Source organism: Microtus oregoni, unplaced genomic scaffold (genome assembly GCF_018167655.1).
Source record: "Microtus oregoni isolate MIOR12 unplaced genomic scaffold, Mior012 000012F_ref0000307, whole genome shotgun sequence".
Classification (NCBI taxonomy): domain Eukaryota; kingdom Metazoa; phylum Chordata; class Mammalia; order Rodentia; family Cricetidae; genus Microtus; species Microtus oregoni.
In genome coordinates this window covers 42,471,205-42,495,484 of record NW_024543071.1, presented here as the reverse complement: position 1 = coordinate 42,495,484, position 24,280 = coordinate 42,471,205, and the positions used below count along the sequence as shown (strand labels likewise).

At 37.6% G+C, this 24,280-nt stretch overlaps 1 protein-coding gene and 1 pseudogene across 3 annotated transcripts in view; both read right to left on the bottom strand.

Moving 5' to 3' along the window:
* Positions 1-24,280, bottom strand: part of Vps13a (vacuolar protein sorting 13 homolog A) — a 197,239-nt gene that overhangs the window by 42,661 nt on the left and 130,298 nt on the right. For all 3 annotated transcript variants that reach the window (XM_041661420.1, XM_041661421.1, XM_041661422.1), the window contains exons 52-59: positions 21,570-21,703; positions 17,240-17,369; positions 12,622-12,854; positions 11,830-11,983; positions 10,913-11,059; positions 10,361-10,442; positions 9,201-9,270; positions 128-233 (exon numbers count right to left, since the gene is read on the bottom strand). In XM_041661420.1, the coding sequence (XP_041517354.1) occupies positions 128-233; positions 9,201-9,270; positions 10,361-10,442; positions 10,913-11,059; positions 11,830-11,983; positions 12,622-12,854; positions 17,240-17,369; positions 21,570-21,703 (1,056 nt within the window). The remainder of the gene's footprint in view (positions 1-127; positions 234-9,200; positions 9,271-10,360; positions 10,443-10,912; positions 11,060-11,829; positions 11,984-12,621; positions 12,855-17,239; positions 17,370-21,569; positions 21,704-24,280) is intronic.
* On the bottom strand, positions 6,792-7,778 carry LOC121454193 (annotated as a pseudogene).

Sequence of the window (24,280 nt, the reverse complement as noted above, 5' to 3'; positions counted from 1 at the left end):
TGTGCTGAGAGACTCTTGAATTTCATCAGGTAATAACTACAACTTTACCTACAAAGTTTGGTAATATTTTCTTAGACTTTCTCTTTTCATATCCTTTCCTGTCAGATGCTGTCATTTTAAGTCTTACCTCTGTGTTCTCAGTCACCTCAGCTTTTGTGACAAGGTCTGCTATGGCATACACAAACCCAAGATCCAATCTGAGATCCATTTCTTGAATCAACACTTTGAAATACCTATATTAAAATGTAAGAAGCATTCAATTTTTTTCAAGCAAATAAATTTAAGAAATTAGACGAAATAAATTAGAACTTTAAAACCTGGGACTAAAGAATACAATGAACCACGCTATAATTTAACATCAAGAAACTCAAAACATGAAAGTGGCCACAGAGAAGAAATTGACTTGTGACAAAAGGTCATGGAACAGATCATTACATAACAACAATAATGAGTAAACAAACTATATCTGACAAACCATTACATCCAAATAAAAAAGTTTAATTCAAAAAGCAAGTGCTGTAAGTCTTTTACAGTTTTAAATATTTTGAGAAAATTGGGCATCAATCCAGCTAGCTAGTGAGATGACTTCATTCGCTGCTCTTTCAGAGGATTTGGGTTTGATTCCCACCACCCACTGAATGCTCATAACTGCCTGTAACTCTAGTCCCATGGAATCCCATTCCCTCTACTGCTGCAACAAGCACCTGACATATAAAATGGTGTGCAGAAATATATGCAGGCAAGATATTCATACTTATAAAAATAAAGGCATAAATTTTAAAGGAAACTAGAAAATAAAAATAAAAGCAATTTAAGCATGCATATACAGTCAAAATATATTTATTTTAAATTTTGATCTATTATCAGTGTGCATGTGTGTGGGCCATGTGTACACAGTACATTGTGTAGACAGTTCTCTCCTTCCACCATTACGAAGGTTCTAGGGATCAGACTCAGGCTTTACTAGGTTGTGATAGTGTCTTTATCCACTAACACTTCTTCATAATACTGATCCATAATACTACATTTAATTTTTTTATTGATATTTATTGAGCTCCACATTTTTCTCTGCTCCCCTCCCTGACTCTCTCCTCCCCCTTCAATCCTTGCCCAAGGTCCCCATACCCCAATTTACTCAAGAAATCTTATCTTTTTTTTCTACTATCTACTTCCCATGTAGATTAGATCTATATAAGCCTCTCTTAGAGTCCTCATTGTTGTCTAAATTCTCTGGGATTGTGGTTTCTAGGCTGGCTTTCTTTGCTTTATGTTTAAAAACCACCTATGGCTGGGCGGTGGTGGCGCACGCCTTTAATCCCAGCACTCGGGAGGCAGAGGCAGGCGGATCTCTGTGAGTTCGAGACCAGCCTGGTCTACAAGAGCTAGTTCCAGGACAGGCTCCAAAACCACAGAGAAACCCTGTCTCGAAAAACCAAAAAAAAAAAAAATAAATAAAAATAAAATAAAATAAAAACCACCTATGAGTGAGTACATGTGGTACTTGTCTTTCTGTGTCCGGGTTACCTCACTCAAAATAATGTTTTCTAGCTCCATCCATTTTCTTGCAAAATTCAAGATGTTGTTATTTTTTTTCTGCTGTGTAGTACTCCATTGTGTAAATGTACCACATTTTCCTTATCCATTCTTCAGTAGAGGGGCATTTAGGTTGTTTCCAGGTTCTGGCTATGACAAACAAAGCTGCTATGAACATAGTTGACCACTATGTCCTTGTGGCATGATTGAGCATCCTTTGGATATATACCCAAAAGTGGTATTACTGGCTCTTGAGGAAGGTTGTTTCCTAATTTTCTGAGAAATTGCCACACTGACATCCAAAGGGGTTGTACCAGCTTGCATTTCCACCAGCAATGCAGAAGTGTTCCCGTTTCGCCCCTAACCTCTCCAGCCTAAGTTGTCATCAATGTTTTTGATCTTGGCCATTCTTACAGATATAAGATGGAATCTCAAAGTTGTTTTGATTTGCATTTCTCTGATGACTAAGGATGTTGAACATTTTCTTAAATGTCTTGCAGCCATTTTAGATTCCTCAGTTAAGAGTTCTCTGTTTAGATCTGTACTCCAATTTTTTTTTATTGGATTATGTAATCTTTTCGTGTCCAATTTCTTGAGTTTTTGTATATTTTGGAGATCAGACCTTTGACTGATGTGGGATTAGTGAAGATCTTTTCCCATTCTGTAGGCTGTCGTTTTGTCTTATTGATCATGTGCTTTGTTTTATAGAAGCTTTTCAGTTTCAGGAGGTCCCATTTATGGTTTCTCTCAGTGTCTGTACTTTTGGGGTTATATTTAGGAAGTAGTTCCCTTTGCCAATACGTTCAAGTGTATTTCCCACTTTCTCTTCTATAAGGTTCAGTGTAGCTGGCTTTATGTTGAGGTCTTTGATCCATTTGGACTTGAGTTTTGTGCGTGGTGATAGATATGGGTCTATTTTCATTCTTCTACATGTTGATATTCAGTTATTCCAGGACCACTTGTTAAATATGCTTTCTTTTTTCCATTTTATATTTTTCTGCTTCTTTATCAAAGATCAGGTGTTCGAAGATGTGTGGATTGATATCCAGGTCTTCTATTCAGTTCCATTGGTCCTCCTGTCTGTTCTTAGCCAATACCAGGCTGTTTTCAGTACTGTAGCTCTGTAGTAGAGTTTGAAGTCAGAGATTGTGATGCCTCCAGAAGTTCTTTTATTGAACAGGATTGTTTTGGCTATCCTTGGTTTTTTGCTTTTCCATATGAAGTTGAGTACCATTCTTTCGAGGTCTCTGAAGAATTTTGCTGGGATTTTGCTGGGCATTGCGTTGAATCTGTAGATTGCTTTTGGTAAGATCAACATTTTTACTATGTTAATTCTACCTACCCAAGAGCATGGAATATCTTTCCACTTTCTGGTGTCTTCTTCAATTTCTTTCTTCTAAGATTTAAAGTTCTTGTCATACAAGTCTTCCACTTGTTTGGTTAGAGTTACTCTGAGATACTTTATGCTATTTGTGGCTACTGTGAGGGTGTTGATTCTCTGATTTCTTCCCCAGCCCTTTTATCATCTGTGTACAGGAGGGCTACTGATTTCTTTGAGTTAATCTTGTGTCCCGCTACATTGCTGAAAGTGTTTATGAGCTGTAGACATTCCTTGGTAGAATTTTTGGGATCACTTATGTAAACTATCATATCATCAGCAAACAGTGAGAGTTTGACTTCTTTTCCAATTTTTATCCCCTTGATCTCCCTTTGGTGTCTTATTCCTCTAGCTAGGACCCGCAAGAACTATATTGAACAGATATGGAGAGAGTGGAAAACCCTGTCTTGTTCCTGATTTCAGTGGAATCGTTGGGAGTTTCTCTCCATTTAGTTTGATATTGGATGCTGGCTTGCTGTATATTACCTTAATTATGCTTAGGTATGTTTCTTGTACCCCTGCTCTCTCCAAGACCTTCATAATGAAGGGAAGTTATATTTTGTTAAAAGCTTTTTTGGTATCTAATGAGATGATCATGTGGTTTTCATTTTTTAGCTTGTTTATATGGTGGATTACGTTGACAGACTTTCATATGTTGAACCATCCCTGTATCTGTGGGTTGAAGCCTCCTTGATCATGGTGGGTGATAGTTCTGATATGTTCTTGGATTTGATTTGCCAGTATTTTATTTAGTATTTTTGCATCAATGTTCATGAGAGAGATTGGTCTGTAATTCTCTTTCTTAGTAATGTCTTTCTGTGGTTTGGGTATCAGGGTAATTATAGCCTCATAAAAAGATTTTGGCAATGTTCCTTCGGTTTCTATTGTGTGGAATAATTTGAGGAGTATTGGTATTAGTTATTCTTTGAAAGTCTTGTAGAATTCTGAACTGAAACCATCTGGTCCTGGGTCGGTTTTTTTTTGGGGGGGGGAGACTTTTGAGGACTATTTCTATTTCTTCAGTAGTTATAGGTCTGTTTAATTTGCTTATCTGGTCTTGATTTAATTTAGGTAAGTGATATTTATCCAGAAAGTTATCCATTTCAAGTTTTCCAATTTTGTGGAGTACAGGTTTTCAAAATAGGACATACTGATCCTCTGTATTTCCTTCGTGTCTGTTGTTATGTCCCTCTTTTCATTTCTGATTTTGTTAATTTGGATATTCTCTCTCTGCCTTTTGGTTAGTTTGGATAAAGGTTTGTCTATTTTGTTGATTTTCTCAAAGAACCAACTCTTTGTCTCAATGATTCTATACATTTTTTCTTTGTTTCTATTTTGTTGATTTCAGCTCTCAATTTGATTATTTCCTGCCGTCTAATTCTCTTAGATGAGTTTGCTTCTTTTTGTTCTAAAGTTTTCAAATGTTCTGTTAATTCACAAGTAAGGGATTTTTTTCAGCTTCTTTATATAGGCATTCAGTGCTATGAACTTGCCTCTTAACACTGCTTTCATTGTGTCCCATAAATTTGGGTATGTTGTGTGGTCATTCGCATTGAATTTTAGGTAGTCTTTAATTTCCCCCTTTATTTCTTCCTTGACCCATTGATGATTCAGGTGAGCATTGTTTAATTTCTATGTGTTTGTGGGTTTTCTGGAATTTAAACCATGGTGATAAGTTACATTGGGTTATTCCAATTTTTTTTTTATTTGTTGAGGTTTGTTTTGACTTTTTTTTCTTTCTTTTTTGGTTTTTAGAGACAGGGTTTCTCTGTAGCTTCGGTGCCCGTCCCAGAACTAGCTCTTGTAGACCAGGCTGGCCTTGAACTCCCAGAGATCCGCCTGCCTCTGCCTCCCGAGTGCTGGGATTAAAGGCATGCGCCACCACCGCCCGGCTGAGGTTTGTTTTGTTACCAACTATGTGGCCAATTTTTGAGAAGGTTCCATGAGGTGCTTATAAGAAGGTATATTATTTTCTGTTTGGATGGAATATTCTATAGATGTTTGTTAAGCCCATTTGAGTCATAACATTTGTTAGTTCTCTTATTTCTGTTCATTTTTTGTTTGATTGACCTGTCCAGTGGTGAGAGGGGAGTGCTTAGGTCTCCCACTATTAGTGTGTGGGGTTTAATGTATGATTTAAGCTTTAGAAGTGTTTCTTTGACATATGAGGGTGTCCTTTATTTGGGGCATAGATGTTCAGTATTGAAATTTCCTCTTGATGGATTTTTCCTGTTACTAATATGACAAAGTACCTTCGTCTCTTTTGACTGATTTTAGCTTGTAGTCTATTTTGTTAGATATTAGGATAGCTACACCCGCTTGTTTCTTAGATCCATTTGATTGGTATATTTTTTCCTAACCCTTTACTCTGAGACAATGTCTGTCTTTAAGGTTGAGATGTGTTTCTTGTATGCGGAAGAAGAATGGATTCTGTTATCCAATCTGTTAGCTTGTGCCTTTTTATAGGTGAGTTGAGTCCATTTACATTAAGGGATATTAATGACCAGTGACTGCTATCTCCTGTTAATTTAGTTTTCATCATTGGTGATGTTAATTTGTGCTATTTTTCTTCTTTGGAATTTGCTTTTATGAGATCAATTGTCTGCGTTTTTGTTGGTGCAGCCATCTTCCTTGGGTTGGAGTTTTCCTTCTCGTATTTTGTGTAGGGCTGGGTTTATGGCTAGGTATTGGTGAAATCTAGATTTGTCATGGAATATCTTGTTTTGTCCTTCTATGGTGATCGACAGTTTTCCTGGGTATAGTAGTCTGGGCTGCATAATGCATAATGCTTGATTATGTTCTTCTGGCTTTCATTGTCTCCAATGAGAAGTCAGGTGTAATTCTGATAGGTCTACCTTTATATGTTACTTGGTCTTTTTCCTTTGCAGCTCTTAATATTCTTTCTTTACTCTGTATGTTTAGTGTTTTGATTATTATGTGACGAGAAGACTTTTTTTTGGGGTTCAGTCTATTTGGTGTTCTATAAGCTTCTTGTATCTTCATAGGCATATCTTTCTTATGTAGGGAAGTTTTTTTCTATGATTTTGTTAAATAAATTTTCTGTGCCTTTGAGTTGAACTTCTCCTTCTTCTATTCCTATTATTCTAAGATTTGGCCTTTTCATGGTGTCCCAGATTTCCTGGATATTTTATGTTAAGCTTTTGCTAGATTTAATGTTTTCTTTAACTGATGAGTCTATTTCCTCTATTGTATCTTCAGCGCTTGAGATTCTCTCTTCCATTTCTTGTATTCTGCTGTTCACGCTTGCGTTTGTGGTTCCTGATCTTTTTCTCATGATTTCTGTTTCTATAATTCCTTCAGCTTGTGTTTTCTTTATTGTTTCTATTTCAGTTTTCAAGTCCTGGATAGTTTCTTTTATATTTTTGATTTCTTTTTCTTAGTTTTCTTTAAATGATTTGCTGATATCTTCCAATTTTTTGTCTTTTCCTCAATTTCTTTAAGGGAATTAATTTCTCATTTCATCTTTAAGAAATTCAAACATTCTCTTGAAGTTACTTTTTCAGGTCTTTTTCATCTGGTTCATCTATATTTGGTTGTTCAGGTCTTGTTGTTGTAGGGTCTTTTTTTTTTTACTTTATTAAAATACTGAGTTTATTTCACATGTATATTTGTCTCCCTACCATTTCCACATCTGACCACCACTATTACTATGTCCTATCATAACATTCCATACATACTTAAAACCAAGTAAAGGGTGGAGCTCCATTCTTTAAAACTAAACAGGCATGTTAGACAACATTCTTGGCAATGGAACCTGGACAACATTTATCAAACACAGTAGGGAAAGTTCTCACTTTGCATTATAAAAAGGACAGACAGATATATCAACTGTTACAGAAATTAAGTAAGACGGAATATTTCCAAACTGTTTAAACCATTTTCTTAAAGAGACTTCCTCCACTGCCAGAGATCTTGAATAGCCTCCTGGTCAGTCATCCAGAAGCAATTCTTCACATAATTAATGAACTTGGCTTCCACTTTGGGAAGAGAGTCACCTTTTTCTATACTTGCTTGCATTTTGCCTTAATGTTTTCTACAGAACTAGGTTCTTTTGGTGTTTTAGGGGTTTTTTCCTGTTTTTTGAAGGACTCTTGACCCTTTGATCTTGGTGTTGATGGTTTTAAGTCTTTTCCATTTTGGTTTGATTTTTGTGCATTTTTGGCTGGGGTATCTCGTACAGATTTCTTCACTGGAACTTTTTCTTCAGCTTCCGCATCATCAAAATCATCGTCGTCATCATCTTCATTATCCTCATCATCTTCATCATCATCCTCATCAAGTTTTACTTTTTTCTGTGGAACCTTGTTGCCACCTCCAGGAGCAGATCACTTTCCAGACATACTCAACAGCTTTACATCCTCATCTTCATCTGACTCTGCGTCTTCCTCTACAGCTACTAGATGCTGTCCACTAATGTGCACAGGCCCAGAACCACACTTCAATCTTAAGACCACAGGAGGTGTTATTTCAAATTCCCCAAGAGAAACTGTTGGCTGTACAGACATTTTCAAAGTTGCCAGTGTTACTTTAATTGGACTGCCTTCATAGTTCATTGCTTCTGCCTCTACGATGTGTAATTCGTCTTTTGCCCCAGCACCTAAACTAACCGTTCTTAGTGATAACTGGTGCTCATTCTCATCATTATCCACCTTAAAGTGATAATCTTTGTAGGCTTTTAGTTTACAGCCGAAAAGGTAGTTCTGAGGCCTTAGAGGGCTCATGTCCATGGAGTCTTCCATGAGGTGAGTCTTCGGTAGCAGAGAAGTTGGACGGAGGGTTCTGCCTGCTGCTCCTCAGAACAGGCACGCAGGACGGAATCACGCCAGGGACTGTTGTAGGGTCTTTAGGTTTGACTGGTATTGTGTTGCTCTTTGTGGTGTAGCCTGTGATCTTACCTTTTTTACTCTTCTTTTCCTCTAATAGGTGTGGTTGGGGCTGTCTGAGATTCTGTTAAATAATCTAGGTGCCAGTGAATCCAAAGCTCAGATGGTTGTTCCTCATGGTACAGTGTCACAATTCTAGTTACTCATTGGTTACTCATGTTTTTGGAGATAGTTCAGTGCTCCTGTGCTTTGCTCTGCTCCCTTGGAGTTTGCTGTCTCAGGCCTACTTTGGTCTATGTTGCTGGCTTTGATCTGATTCTGTAAATCCAGATCTGGATCCCCTCTTGCAGAAGTCCCTGGCTTAGAGTTAGACCTGTTCTGGTGGAGATTGCTGACTCTGGATCTGGTCACTGGCTCAATCCTGATCTGCCAGTGTTCTGGGACTAGGCTGGCTCCCAGGACTGGATTTGGTCCTGGCTTCTGCTCCCAGTAGAGCTCTTTCCTCAGATCCTCTCTGTCTTAGGTGGCTCATTCAATCCCACTCCTGTGGAATTTGTTGCCCAAGGTGGAGTTCCTTGCCTCAGGGCAACTTTGGTTTAGGTTATCAACTTTGACCTTTATCTGTAGATCCTGGTCTGGATTCCCTCCAGCAGAAGTCCCTGGGTTGGAGTTGGACCTGGAAAGGTTTATGTTTCAGGTCTACTGCCTTGGAGGTCCCAGACTTGGGTGCGCCCGGACCCACAGAGGACCTGCTTACTTCCTCAGAGGTTCCAGACTCACACTCAGACCGGCAGAGGTTCTAGGTTCCTGCCTATTCCCTTTGATGTCCCAGACCAATGCCTGAACCCACAAAGGTCCTGGCTCAGGCCTACTCTCTCTGAGGTCCCAGACTCATGCCTGACCCACTGAGATCTCTGGTTCCTGCCTAATTCCTCAGAATACCCAGGTTCACTCATGCCCAGACTGGCAGAGGTTCTGGCTCAGGCCTAGTTCCTGGGAGGTCCTAATACTGCATTTTTTAAAGCAGGGGAATTAGTACAATTTATCTCAGTGATAAAGGAAAGAAATGAAGAGGGGAGTATCACACGGATGCTGTGGTCCATAATCTGCTTTTGGAATGAGCAAGTTGTGAGTAAAGATGGAAATATTACTTTTGTTGCTGTTTCCAAAACAATGTATGGTCATTATAAATAATTTAAAACATAAAAAATGCATATACTAAAGAAGCTGAGATCCAGAAACAGCTATTGTTAACATTTAAGTATATTATACCAAAATCTTCTCTGTTAAGATTATCAAATGCTCAATAGATTTTTTTAACCTGTAAAATTTATTATCTTATACTTAAGTATTTGACTCACCTGAAATTTAGTTTTAATAAGAACAAAATTATTTAAATGTTCAGACAAAAAAGTAAACAAACAAGAAATATATGAAACACTTACTTAATGCGTGATATTTGGGAATGTCCTGCAGATCTCATGACAATGCTAACATCTGTAAAGGGCTTTGGTGCTGTGAAGGTTAAAAATATGATTATGCTCATCACATTTTAAGCCAAAGGATGGGCATTTTCATTCAATTTAATATACATGTCAATGGAAAATCAATCATGTAGTAAATCAGCAGCATTAATTAAAATTAATGACATCTACAGGGTCATTTAGTCTTAATTTCAGATCCCAGAATTATCTTTTTAGTTATTTACAGTCACTTTAAGGATATCTAACTAACAAAAATTAATGAGTTTAAATTAGAAGAATGGATTAAAATCATCAGCAAATTGTGAAAACATATTCTAGAGACTACAGGGTTCACATTTCTAAGAGGATTAGTATATGTGTGATTAAAAGAGTTGCAAGAAATTATGAAAAAAGACACTAAGAAGTGTGAAGTTCATGATATGTGGTCTGTGGTGAGAATAGAGAAGGGGGAAAAGAGAGGCAGAGTGAAAGGTGGGAGGAGTAAAAAGAAAATATGGTAAAGAGGCACAAACAATAAAGAGAGAAGAATTGCAGAAGAGGAGAGAAAGGTTGAATAGAGTATCAGTTATTCTCATTTGGAGAACATAGAACTATTCAGAAAAATGCTGATTCTTGGGGTTAGAGAGATGGCTAAGGGGTTAAGAGCATTCATTGACTGCTCTTCCCTGTACCCACACTGGGCAGCATACAATCTGTTACTCAAGTTTCAGGGGATCTGACCTCTTTAGGCACCAGGCATGCACGCAGTGTGCATATACACTCTCATGCACACATATAATATAAACAATAAAAATTTAAAAGTATAAATATAAATTTTCTCCTTGTTTATTCAGTTCAAATATTATAGATTAAGTAGTTTACATATCAGCAATATGGTTTAAACTTTCTATTTCTAAATCTCCAACACATACTTTTCTAAGTAACCTTTCCCTCAGCATTCACATAATGTTTGAATGATTAACTCCTAGTCCTTCATTAAGCAGCTTTATTATCTAATCTAGAAAAATTAAATTTAAGATAGCCCTCCCCACTCCACCCCCAAAATTGCCAAACAAAACAAAACAAAAGCAAAAACCTAGCCACACAACTATTTATACCACAATCTAAAAATAAACACAAACCTGAGTCCATGGTGACAGACTTTGGCGGTTTAATAGGATAAAACACGAAAGGAAAAATAGCACCATGAATCTGGTTTTGGATCTAAGAAGATGAAATATGAATCAGTATATATCATGTCACATACACAAGTTGACCAGGATACTAGAATTTCAGAATTAGATTCAGACGTCAACACAGCTGATACAAGGTGAAGCTCAGTAAACCCCTTCACGTTTCCAACTTCAGTCCCACCCTCCTTTCACTTCCTCTTTATCGTTTTTCTACTTTCCTTCTTTCTCTCAAACTATTCCTCCCTTCTGCATGACTTCCTTCAGTCTTAGACACAGTCTCATTCTGGAGCCCAGGCTGGTCTTGAACTCATGCTTATCCCAAGTTCATCTTATCAAGGGCCAGGATTACTGCCTGCATGTAATTCTGGCTTCTTTCCCAGTTTCTCAGTGTACTTTCTACTTTCTGACTTCTATCTTGCCTTCTTTGGCTTTGTATTAGATAAAATAGACCAGGGGAACAAATCTGAGTTTTTATTGTTTTGCCTTCCTTTCCAGACTCACCTGTATTCTATAAATCTGAATTCTGAACGATGACTGGTGTGCAGATGTGTTATATTCTACTTTTAGTGCTGGGAGGTAATTTCTCCGTACAGCTATCACATGTGGCTGCAGAATTTTCATGTCATTGCCACTAGGTGTTAAGCGAACCTGAAAAAAAAAGTTATCCCCCAACAGTGAATTGTTTCTTTTTGATCATTGATTAAAGTCATCAATTTATATGAAAATAACTTCAGGATACAGTAATTTAAAAAGTAAAGTCTACTACAAGGGTCGTGAGGTCAGGGAAATGAGTAGGAGCAAAATATAATGATAAATATTCATTATATATACATATGTATGTATATATACACACATTCACACTGAAACCCATTACTTTGTATGCTAACTTAAAAAGATAAAGCTGAATATGCTAATGCATGTCTGTAATTGCAGTACTCTGGGGGCATACACAGAGGATTGCCACCCTTAAGAATAGCTTAATCTACACAATGAGTGCTAGGCCAGCCAAGGCAAAACTAGCAGAACCGCAACAAACCAAAAATAAAAAAAAAAAGGTTTTAAAGTATAGATTTAAGATTCAAATTTTTATGTTCATATCCATAAAATGTAATCTTCATACAAAGATTATAGCTTGGCTGCATTACTTTTTATATTTAATTACTAAAACTGACACTGACTTCAAGAAAATAATGCAAATCTTAAAAAAGATCTTGCTTATTGCTACTTAAAGGAATTATTAGTAACTGGTATCTTGAGAATGTTCAATTTCTTAATATAAAAGCAGGCCAGATGAAGTCTACATTAGCACTAACTACATGCAATATGTTTTGTAAGAAATAAATTTCTCTTTAAAATTCAGAAAGATTTCAAACAAAAATGTAAAATTAAAAGTTCATATGAGCACTTTTTAAATTTACCGGAATGTTATTGTCCAACTCAATAACCTTGTCTTCCAAAGGTGAAGATTCTGTGTATTCCTTGAACTCCTTCTCCAGCTTCTCAGTGTGTTTTATACTCATTGGCCTCCACCTTGCTTTTTTCTTTGGTTTTGTCTCCCAAACCACATCAGAACTTACATATGAAAGAAGATATCACAGTATTAATTTATAACAATTACACTAGTGTTTAATTACATGAACTACAGAACTTCCATCCATGTTTCACAACAGCCTCAGTTATAAGTAAGCACATTTCCAATTTAAAACCTAAATTTACTCAACTAATACTTATTTAGTTTTTATTCAGGTACTGTTCTAAGTAGAAGAAAAATACCACTGAGCATCCCTGTCATTCTTCATTTTCACTAGGGAGTTACAGGTAATTGTAAACACAAATAAATCAATTTGACTATATAGGAAGGGAAAATACTTTTGAAATAAGAAAATATAGTCTAACAGAACTTCAGTCTTAAATACCAGAACTAAATTAAAATGGAATGGCCAGTAGGGCCTCATTGAGATTGTGAAACTTCCACAACCTGTAGGGATGAAAAAAGGGTAAAAACATTTCAGATACATGAGCAGCTTTAACAAGGACCCTAGAGCAATAGACACTGTGGTGCATGGAGAAGAACAAAGAGACCACTAGCATGGTAGGAGCACAGTAGTAGAGGTAACAGAAGACAGAGAGGCCAAATGAAGTAAGCCATTTTAGGAACAGATTCTGAGTTTTATCTTTCAAATATCATTTCTAATATTAAAGCATCTAACCTTGTAATGCCTATATAGGCTACTTCTTGTTTTGTATAATTATTGACAAGTGAAATTCCAACATCTTGTAATGCCAGTACGATTTCTTGCTCTGCTAACTCTGCTTTTTCACTTTCATATGTTACTTTAAACACTTTTGGGTCTTCAGTGAATAGAATAATACGCTGCAAACCTTCAAAGAATGACACTAAATAAATGGTTTTTTTCCCCACACTTATAGGGGTCATCATATCCTAAAAGAAAACAATGAAAAACGAAATCAGTTTGTACCCAACAAACATTAACTCTACATTTGACATTTATATGATGAGAATACAAATAGCCTTACTTCCTAAAGCTGAGGCAGCAAACTAAATGAACATATGCATATCACTTGGAGAGAGTTATCACTCATATGAGCTATTTCAGACAATTCACAGCAATCCAAAGAATGAATAATTGTACAATACCTGGAAGATTTCCTCACTAAAATAACCTGATGCCACCTGCTACATTATAATGATATTGTTAATCATGAAGTAAAACCAGTTGTTTAAGTACTTTTAGATCATAAAAAAATCAAATTTAAAATCCTATAAGTTAAACCAAGAACACAAAGTAATGTTTTTTTCTACTTCATTTTAACTCTGTGGGAAATATAGTACATATTAAAGGTTGTTTAAGCCTCAAATTCACATTTCCTTACACAGCAGAGTAAGAAAAAGTTGCAAGCCTTATAAGAGCACTGATGCAGCTGGTGCAATAACTCACATTTTCAATTACAGGACTTGAGAGGTTGAGGCAAAAGGATTGCCATGAGTAAGCTAATCTAGGTACAGTGGAAGCCCTTGTTCCAAAATATAAGACAAATAAAAATCATATATTAAAAAAACCATTGATTTTCTACAGGGTCACTTAGCAATTTCCTTTATAAATATTGTGTTGGGAGTCAGCGAGACAGCTCAACAGGTAATAATACGTGTAGCCAAGACTGATGACCTGAATTAATCTCCAGGAATCATACAGTAGAAGAAGAGATCTGATATCCAAGCTGTCCTCTGACCTACACAAGTTGACTTGTGGTACACTTGTACCTGTAGTGATATTTCATTTATATTTTAATAAATAAAGCTTGCTTGAAGATCAGAGAGTAAAACAGTCCCACTGGTCAGTCTTACAGACCAGCTAGTGGTAGAATACACATTTAATCCCAGGAGCCACACTAGTTTGCTACAAAAACTGGGCAGTAGTGGTGCACACCTTTAATCCCAGCCCTAGAGAGAAATACAAAACGGAGGAGATAGCTCCTCATTCTGAGGATTCCTGGAGGCAGGACTGCCATTTCATCCAGTGCAATTTCATCCTCTGCGCAATCAGGAAGGAGTCTAGTCACCGGAAGTGGAGCAGTAAGTAAGAGAGAGCGAGGAGGGAAGACACCGCTTTTTAAAGAGAGAGACCAGGCCCCAATGGGCTGGTATCTCAGCGGCTATTGACTGGAGGAGCAGAAGGACCTCCTGCAACACGTCCCCCTTTTGTTTAAGTAAGAGAGTTCTAAACTTACTACGAAATTATATACAATAAGTACAAATATCCTATTCTAACTAGCTTAGGTCTTATATAATAAATAGCTTGGCCAAGTCATGAGAGGAAAGTCACTACATTTATATAGTCTTCAACCCCATCGAAGATCTGAGAAAGGAAATAATGTTACCTGGGTAATTAGGAAGTTCAGTAAAAAAACTTCCAAAATATGCAACAAATCAGAGACAACTAGCTACCTGGGCAATCACCCAAGGTCACGTTTGCAGCATTGAAGCAACCAACTTTGGCTAAGGCCTAACATAACTGACATACCATTTTCAAAGGCAAGAAACCTGTCAAAACTATCTTACCCTGTCTTGGCAGGATATGACAGTCCTGTTTTTTCCATTCATGGATATTCTGTATCTCTGTCAGTGGTTGAGGTATGGGCATTTCTTTGCTCAAAGACCAGTTCAGCCAAAAAGAAAGGCTCCAGATGGAGTGTCTTTGGTGCTCAACATTCTCTCGGGAATAGAGCGGTGTTGCCAGGAGCAATTGTGTCTCACTACCACAAAACTCTGAGTTAAATTAAAGACCATTTTCTACAGCTCTTTGAAGAGGTTGAAGATTATCTATCAATACTGAGTATAATCTCTATGTATCTAAAGAACCTGATTAGTCTAATTATAAATGACAAACTTAGATGACTATTGATCTATATAATTCTCAATACCTATCTAACTTAAAGACGAAGACAATAAACAACTGTGAAACAAATGAGGACAATGACCTCCCAATATAAACACTGTACAAACATACATTGCAGTATGGTAAATATATATCAATACACAGTGGATGTTTTGCTTTTCTGACCTTCAGGATGAACCCCAACATCTGCATCTGGGTTTTTATTAATCGTGCTATACTTGTATTCATGTGTGTACATATGCATAGACACACAAATATACAGATATAATAATAACACATGGAGAAAGTAAAAATAAATGAATAAACATTGTATTGATATCAGGTCTTTAGATTCAATAATAAAACAAATGCAATAAACAAACAATTATGCCATGAATTCTAGTTAGTAAGCATTCTGATTCATAGAAAAGTTTAATATTTAATTCACATTTATGTAATAATACATAAAAATTATAAATTAAAGTTATCACAAAATTGTTACCTAGGTATCATAGCTTTACCTACAAAAACTTCTAAAATAAAACACACAGTACTAGAAGTACAGAGAATTAAGAAAATGGGTATTCCCAAATATTTGGAATTTCTAATATACCAAACTTCAGACTTATCTTTATAAACTTCTAACTATTAGTATTATTTAACTATGCAATGTAATAATCAAGAGATCATATGGGTCATCAATCCCAGCACTTAGGAGGTAGAGGCAGGCAGATCTCCATTGTTTGAGGTCAACCTGGTCTACATAGCACACTCTAGAACATACAGGGTCATTTAAGCAATCTCTGTCTCAAAAAAACTAAACTAAGCAGGGCGATGGTGGCGCACGCCTTTAATCCCAGCACTCGGGAGGCAGAGGCAGGCAGATATCTGTGAGTTCGAGACCAGCCTGGTCTACAGAGCTAGTTCCAGGACAGGCTCCAAAGCCACAGAGAAACCCTGTCTCGAAAAAAAAACCAAACAAACAAAACAAAACAAAACAAAACAAAACAAAAAACCCTAAACCAAACCAAATCAAACAAAAGAAAATGAAACCTAATAATCAAGAATTTTTAAAAATTAAAAGTTAGGGTAATTTATAAAATCCACTTTAAAACAAAATCAAATCAACTAAAGCCCACAGTAACAGACAATGGAAAAAAAAAATCCAACTAGTCCAGGAGGTCTAGAGAAATGGAGAGTGGTTAAAAGCATTTCTCAGCATCAACATCAGGCAGCTCACAACTACCACATGTATGCAGGTTACAGGACCTGACAGTCACTTCTGACATCCATGAGAACTTGTATGCATATGTAACACATATAGAGACAGTACGGAGGCATACATACCAACACATAAAAGAAACTAAAATCTAAAAAAGTGTAAGAAGAATAAAAAGGTAAAGAAACTCTGAGTACAGAATTTCTTGGTACAATTTTTTTTTATTGGAAAAAGTATGCAAAATAAAAATGTTTGTAGAGGGCTAGAAAATGATGAGTCATTAAGAATGGTAAAACTGGTGATCTCAGTCCCTGAAATGATCATCATTGGTTTCTACAGCTTGCCATGGAGAAATGAACTCCTTTTAGTTTAGGCACCTTACAGAGCTGAACTCTAGTGAGGTGACCGTCAGTATGGGGCAAAGACACTTGAGAGGGGATGCCGAAAGACTTTTTCAAGGACGTCAGCTTTGATGGAGATAAAATCAGACTTGGTGGTTTTGGAAAAGATCAAGTGTGACAGGACGACTTCTGCACAATGCCCACAAGGAAAGATTACACTCTCCTGTTTCTTCTAAATGTCAGCTTTTGCTATAGCCTTGCATACTCCTTTAGAGAAATGGCGGGCAAAACAAACAAACAAAAAACTTCCACTTCTGTTAGCTTCTGGTTGGAGTTTGAAAAAGGCAAACCTAAATAAAATTTGCAAAAGTTAAAAACAGCTGGGCGGTGGTGGTGCACGCCTTTAATCCCAGCACTCGGGAGGGAGAGGCAGGTGGATATCTGGGAGTTTGAGGCCAGCCTGGTCTACAAGAGCTAGTTCCAGGTCAGGCTCCAAAACCACTGAGAAACCCTGTCTCGAAAAACAAACAAACAAGCCGGGCGATGGTGGCGCACGCCTTTAATCCCAGCACTCGGGAGGGAGAGGCAGGTGGATATCTGGGAGTTTGAGACCAGCCTGGTCTACAAGAGCTAGTTCCGGGACAGGCTCCAAAACCACAGAGAAACCCTGTCTCGAAAAACCAAAAAAATAAAAAAAAATAAAATAAAAAAAAGTTAAAAACAACTTCAATAAAGCCTTTTTAAAATCTTTGCTAATTTTTACAGAATAGCAAAAAAAAACGGTCCTTAAAATCCACTAGGGGTAAAATAATACCTGTATAAAATATAAAAAGGCAGCTGAAAACTCCATAATGACCAACTCAATACTTACATCCTTATGTGTTACTTCACCATGACTTTGCCCACAACTCCACTTCAGCTTTCTAGAACCCACTGGATCAGCCCATGTATAATATACTGCTTTTCCAGGAGGAAGGGAATCTTCTATTTCACTGAGAGAACTGACATTAAGTAATAAAAAATGTAGTAAATTAAATAAAATACAATAGACAAATACATAAAAATCCTAAATAACATTTCATTCTTATCCCATTAACTGAGATTTGTAAAAATTTTAAATTAAGACAAGAAAAGGTTTTTTTCCCCATTACACAATGAAAAGAGTAAGTCTGTATTTCCTTTCAGAATGTTATACCTCTTACAATAAAAAATATATTCTCTGAGAAAACAAAAATATTTCAAGGGAAACATTTTTTTTTCTGAGAAAATAAAGATCTTCAAGAATCTAAAATTACTTTTTATTTTACTTTAAATTGTAGAAAAATATTCAAAAGTACTACACAGGAGCTGGAGAAGTGGCTCAGATGTTAACAGTATGTGCTGCTCTTCTATAGGACTCAGGCTCAGTTCCCAACACTTACTAAGGAGACTTAAAAACAACCTGTAACTTTAATTCTAGAGGGCCAGACAGCCTTCCTGGCCCCGAAGGCAACAGCACACAAATGGCATGCACAACCACATACACATAAAGACAAAAGTAGTGCAGATCGAAAGGAGTGCAGACCCTTAGTTTAATACCCAGATTCAAAACTAATCAAACAACAATAACAAAAAAGAGTGAAGAAGCCGGGCGGTGGTGGCGCACGCCTTTAATCCCAGCACTCGGGAGGCAGAGGCAGGCGGATCTCTGTGAGTTCGAGACCAGCCTGGTCTACAAGAGCTAGTTCCAGGTCAGGCTCCAAAACCACTGAGAAACCCTGTCTCGAAAAACAAACAAACAAGCCGGGCGATGGTGGCGCACGCCTTTAATCCCAGCACTCGGGAGGCAGAGGCAGGCGGATCTCTGTGAGTTCGAGACCAGCCTGGTCTACAGAGCTAGTTCCAGGACAGGCTTCAAAGCCACAGAGAAACCAAAAAAAAAAAAAAAAAAGTGAAGATTAATCAGAAATGATGCTAGTTTCACATAATCACAAATAGGAAGTTATTTTCCAAATTATTAGACAATAAATATAATATTATGACGAAGGACAGGAGACATGGTTCCATGGACTAAGTGCTACTAAAGTTTCTATAGATGTATGTTCTTCCACTCAGTGACTCCTGCTGCCTCAAATTTGCTTTTTTCTTGTTTTTCTATTTGTTTTCATTTGTTAAGTTCATTTCAGTGCATTTATGCATATTTCCTAAGAAGTATTGTTCTAATTGTTGACTAAATAAAAAAGTTTTTTTTTTTTTAAGTCTAAAAAATAGACTACCTTTCTAAGCACTTTTCTTGGTAGTGTGCCTCTTACACTACAAAACTAAGGTCTTTATTTCCTGAACATTCTGGGTGGGTCCTTCCCTGGGTGTTTCCCTGTAAAATGGGCCTGACTGCTAAGAAGCTCTTTGTGATCCTGTAATTGCTATACATAATGTAGCACGACTAATAAAAACCCAAAAACAGAAACTGGAATTCAACCTGAAGGTCAGAAAAGCAAAACAGCCAGCCACTAACTCTTACCTCTACCTCAATTGAGTCCCAGAAGCTAAGTTAGCTCAAGTTATTTTAATTTTAATGTTGAGAGATGTATTCACAAATTTTTGGTGTACATCATAGTTAAAAGAAAGCTTTAAGATGTTTTTGTTAATAGTGCTGAGGTGAAAAACCCAAGGAAACAATCGAAAGTTTAGAAAGGCACATAGTTGAGTAAGGGGCTCATTAAGGTCAGGAAATAAGAACAAAGCAGCCCAATTGTTTTTAGCTGACATGCCTTTCTTGTTAGGATGGGTTGGCAATCAGAGATGATGCTTAATTCCTTGTGCCCATTTCTGCCCACAGTTTCTTGATATAAAAAAATGTTGATATGCCGGGCAATAGTGGTGCACGCCTTTAATCCCAGCACTCGGGAGGCAGAGGCAGGCGGATCTCTGTGAGTTCGAGGCCAGCCTGGTCTACAGGAGCTAGTTCTGGAACAGGCACCAAAGCTACAGAGAAACGTTCTCTCTCTCAAAAAAAAAAAAAAAAGTTGATGAATGGGCTGATTCTTTTTATATATCAAAGTTTAGATTTGGGATTCTTTTAAGATTTCTTTTTACTTTTGAGATACATAATAAAATGATTAGTCCTTTCTTTGTAACTGCAAAATGCAACCTGGCTGCAAAAGAACTGGCTGAGAAAAATACCTTGCTTGCTTACACTCTGATAATCTATAACAAGTTGCTTAGATATGAATGTTTGTAGGTTCTTGGAGCAACTTGTTTTTCATCAGTAATATGTAAAATGTTTAATCATGTAAGGGATATGGAAAACATGTTATTTTTTAACTTGTACTCATTGCAATCATTCACTAGAAAAACAGAATGTAACCACATGATAAATTTTTATAGTGTCTGAAATATTCTAAAGGGGTATATAAGCTGTAAGGGGGAAAATATAAATACAGGAGGGAAGGAAAACACCAGGAAAGAAGTAGAAGGAAAGATAGAAGGAAAATACCAAGAGAAGCAGAAGGGAAACATCAGAGTAGAAAAACATAACAGAAAACAAATAGAGCACAACAAGCAACAGTAAGAATAAAATGAAAACTAAACTTTGCCTTCAGAATAGTCCTTGTGTGTCTGTCTATCCAGCAGTTCACCTGTTCTGCATCTCCTCTTCATTTTCTCTGAACTGCTGAAGTCTTATCATTCATCAACACCCTAGGTGAGATCTTGACATTTTGGAGATGTGTGTGTGTGTGTGTGTGTGTGTGTGTGTATTTCCCTTTTATGTGAGTCCTAGAGAGTTAAGTTTTGTACCCCCTCATTGGCCCCAAATAATTAAGTTTTACTCCCTCAGATAGAAAAGTCAAGTTGAGCCGGGCGATGGTGACGCACGCCTTTAATCCCAGCACTCAGGAGGCAGAGGCAGGTGGATCTCTGTGAGTTCGAGACCAGCCTGGTCTACAGAGCTAGTTCCAGGACAGGCTCCAAAGCCACAGAGAAACCCTGTCTCAAAAAAAAAAAAAAAAAAAAAAAAAGGAGATGTACTGTTGACTTGTAGGCTCCCCCTCAAATGCTGAGCTGTGGGAGGCTAGTTCTCATAATATGTTGTGTGTGCATATAGTGATATTTTGCTTATGTCTTAACAAAGCTTACCTGAAGATCAAAGTGCAGACCTAAGCCACTAGAGGACAGGTTGTGGTGGCACACACCTTTAATCCCAGAATTTGCAAGAGAGGCAGAGGGATCTCTACTTGTTCACGGCCACTACCAGAGATTGAATCTGTCTAAAAGAGAAACCGAGCTCACACAAAGATGATCCCACTTGGGATTCCACCCTTTTAATCCCAGCACCACGGAAGTGGAGACAGGAGTGATATGGTTCGGTGGAGAGAAGAATATAAGGCGGAAGGATACAGGAATTCAGTGCAGTCTGAGGTTTGTGAAGACAGCTGCAGTCGGAGTTTTGGTGGAGACATGGAGTCTGGAGATGCAGATGAAGAGAGGATCAACCCCTTCGGTCTGAGCATTAGTAGAGGTAAAGGAACTATCTAGTTGTTGGACTCTGCTTCTCTGATCTTCAGCATTAACCCCTATATTTGATTCTGGGTTTTTATTATTAATACTAATTAGAATTCGTGCTCTGTGTGTATCACACACACACACACACACACACACACACACACACACACACACAGAGAGAGAGACAGAGAGAGAGAGAGAGAGAAACTTGAGTGTGGTGGTTTACACACATAATGTAGGTACGTAGGAGGTCAAGGCTGGTGGACTCTCCTGCTGTTAAGAACAGTGTAGACTCTATACTAAGTTCCAAGTTAGCCTGCAATACACAGTGAGAGCCTGTCTCAAAAGTCAACCACCAACACAAGAAAAAAACAAAACAAAAACAAAAAAAGGAAAGAAGAAAGAAAACAGAGAAAAATAAGACAAAATTTGGAGACTCAAGACTGACTCACAATATATTTTTCAGCAGATTTTAAAATGACCAATCTATATGGCACTGGCTTTAGTTTTTCCACGTGTCTTTGACTCATTTAAAAATAATTATAAACACAAGGTTGTTGTACTTCTATATAATTAAATATGTTTTAAAAAGGGAATCACTTTGACATAAACTCAATTGACATTAGTGGCAATTTTTTAAAGGAATCACTGGAAGGAATTTATGTTATCTTTCCTAAATCTGCTAATCATAAATTACTGCACTGTGATAATCACCTTACCTCTGCTTGTACTGAACAAGGTCATTCTTGGTATGATTTATTAGTAGGAATGTAGCTGCACCGTCATGGTAATCTGAAAATGTAATAACTGTAGAGTGCTCAGCCAAATTAACTTCTGCAATAATTCCTCCAAGCTTAAATAAAAGAAAAAATTTAATGTGATCATTTTGCTAAGAATATTAACTGATAGCTTTTAATAATAAAACTATTCATGATAGCTTATGCCACATTGGGCACCAAATGTAGCAGATTTTTTCCTTTTTGGGCCACCAACCAGCTCACAAATCATGACACGGAGACTTAAATTACTAGTTATGAGTGCTTAGCTTTCGTTATGCTTGTTTCTGACTAGCTTCTTTAACTTCCATTAATCTGTTTCTCTTCATCTATTGCCCGGGGCTTTTTACCTTTCTTTCTCTATCTCCTACTCTGTGTCTGCTGGCTGGCAGCTGCTTGGCTGGCCCTGGGGAACTTTTTCCTCTTTCTCTCCCTCATTCTACCCCTCTTCTTCTCGCTTCAGCCTAGATTTCTCCTTCCACTTATTTTCTCTGCCTGCAGCCCCGCCTATTCTTTTCCTGCCATCCAGCATTTTATTAGAACAATCAAGTGCCTTAGGCAGGCAGAGTGAAATAGTAACACATCTTTACATAATTAAACTAATGCAACATAAGCAAAGTAATGCACCTTTACATTATTAAACCAACGTAGATTAGATGGCTGAGATTGGGGAAGGACAGAGAAGGAGAGCAAGGAAAAAGATATCTTGATCGAGGGAAACTTTATGAGGTTATCAAGAAACCTGGCACTAGAGAAATTCCAGGGAATCCACAAAAATGACCCCAGCTAAAACCCTAAGCAATAGTGGAGAGGTACCTGAACTGGCTTTCCTCTGTAATCAGATTGATAACTATCTAAATTGTCATCATAGAAACTTCATTCAGCAACTGAGGCAGAGATCCACAGCTAGCACTGGGCTGAGCTCCCGGAGTCCAGTTGAAGAGAGGGAGAAGTGATAATATGAACAAAGGGGTCAAGACCATGATGGGGATTCCCACAGAAACAGATGACCTGAGCTCGTGGGAGCTCACTGACTCTAGACTAACAGTGGGGGAACATGCATAGGCCCAAACTAAGCCCTCTGAATGTGAGTGACAGTTGTGTGGCTAGGGCAGTTTATGGAACCACTGGCAGTGGAACCAGGATTTATCCCTACTGTTTGAACTGGCTTTTTGGAATCCATTCTCTTTGGAGAGAAACTTTGCTCAGCCTAAATATAGGGGGGAGGGCCTTGGTCCTGCCTCAAAGTGATGTGTCAGACTTTGTGGACTCCACAAGGGAAGGAAGCCTTAACCTCTCTGAGGAGTGGATGGGGGAAGATGGGTGGGAGGTGCACGGAGTGAAAGGAGAGGGAACTGGGATTGGTATGTAAAATGAGAAAAGATTGTTTAAAAAAAATATACAAGGGCTGGAAAGATGGCTCAGAGGTTAAGAGCACTGGTTGCTCTTCCAGAGATCCTGAGTTCAATTCCCAGCAACCACATGGTGCCCTCTTCTGGTGTGCAGGTACAGCTGTATACATAATCAATAAATAAATCTTAAAAAAAATACAAGTGCCGATTAAACAAATGCAACACCCTTTACACAGTTAATGTAATATTCCACAACAAAAACAGATGTAACACATCATTACCTAGTTAAAATAGTATTCTATTGGAGTCACAAGTATTATACAGTGAATGTACAGCGGAGAGACCAATAGACAGATCCACGGGAGTATACACTCCATACGAAAAACCTGATTGCAGAGCTTCGGGAATACTTGTCTTTTGGATAGTTACTGTCAATTCTTTAAAAATCTTGTGAAATCATGGCATTTCCCCCCATTCCATAATGGGATTCATTCCCAAAATACCTCAACAGTGTAACTTCCTCCCATATGGGCAATGGAAAGACCTTCCATGGGGCCTTAAAATGGTAACATTCACCCTTTGTTTTAATAGTCAAACCTACATAAATTCAATCCCCTGCAATTACCTTTGCTAATAGACCACATAGGCACTTCAAAAGAATACAAAGAGAGCATGCCTGCCCTTATTGACAAACAGGTCTGGGCATCCCTAAAGCTGATGATCACAACAGAAATTGAGGTGAGGGGAGTGGGTGAGTTCAGGGTTCAGGGACTTCTAGTGATCTTATCTAAATGTTTGGAAGGTCAGGTATTTCCCTTTGGATGCTGGTCCTTCCTAAATAGTGTTACCTTTTCCTGAAACGCTGCTTTGTCAGGTCCTACCTGTGTGTTTGTTTGTTTTTATGATTCTGAAATGCATGTTGATATTATTGTCAATGTCTGTGTGGGTTATATAGACAGGAAACCTCATAGGAGGTGGAAGAGCAAAGAACGAGGGCATTAGAGAGAATAAACCGGACATGATAAAAAGATTTATGTGAATAAATTTATTTCTTTTTTTACTCTCAGACCTTATTAGTCAGTTTTTCACTTGCTATAGTGAATCTTTCTGAACCCTGAGAGGATTAACCCCAAAATAAGCCTCAATAATATTCTACATCATCTCTATATATGTTCACTATGTTACAGCAACTTAGAATAGTGTATGATTCACTTTCTTTGAACAATTTGAAGACAATTCAGACTTTTGTCATTTCTGGCAAACAATGAAACTACTGTATGCAAATGAAATTTCAGTATACTC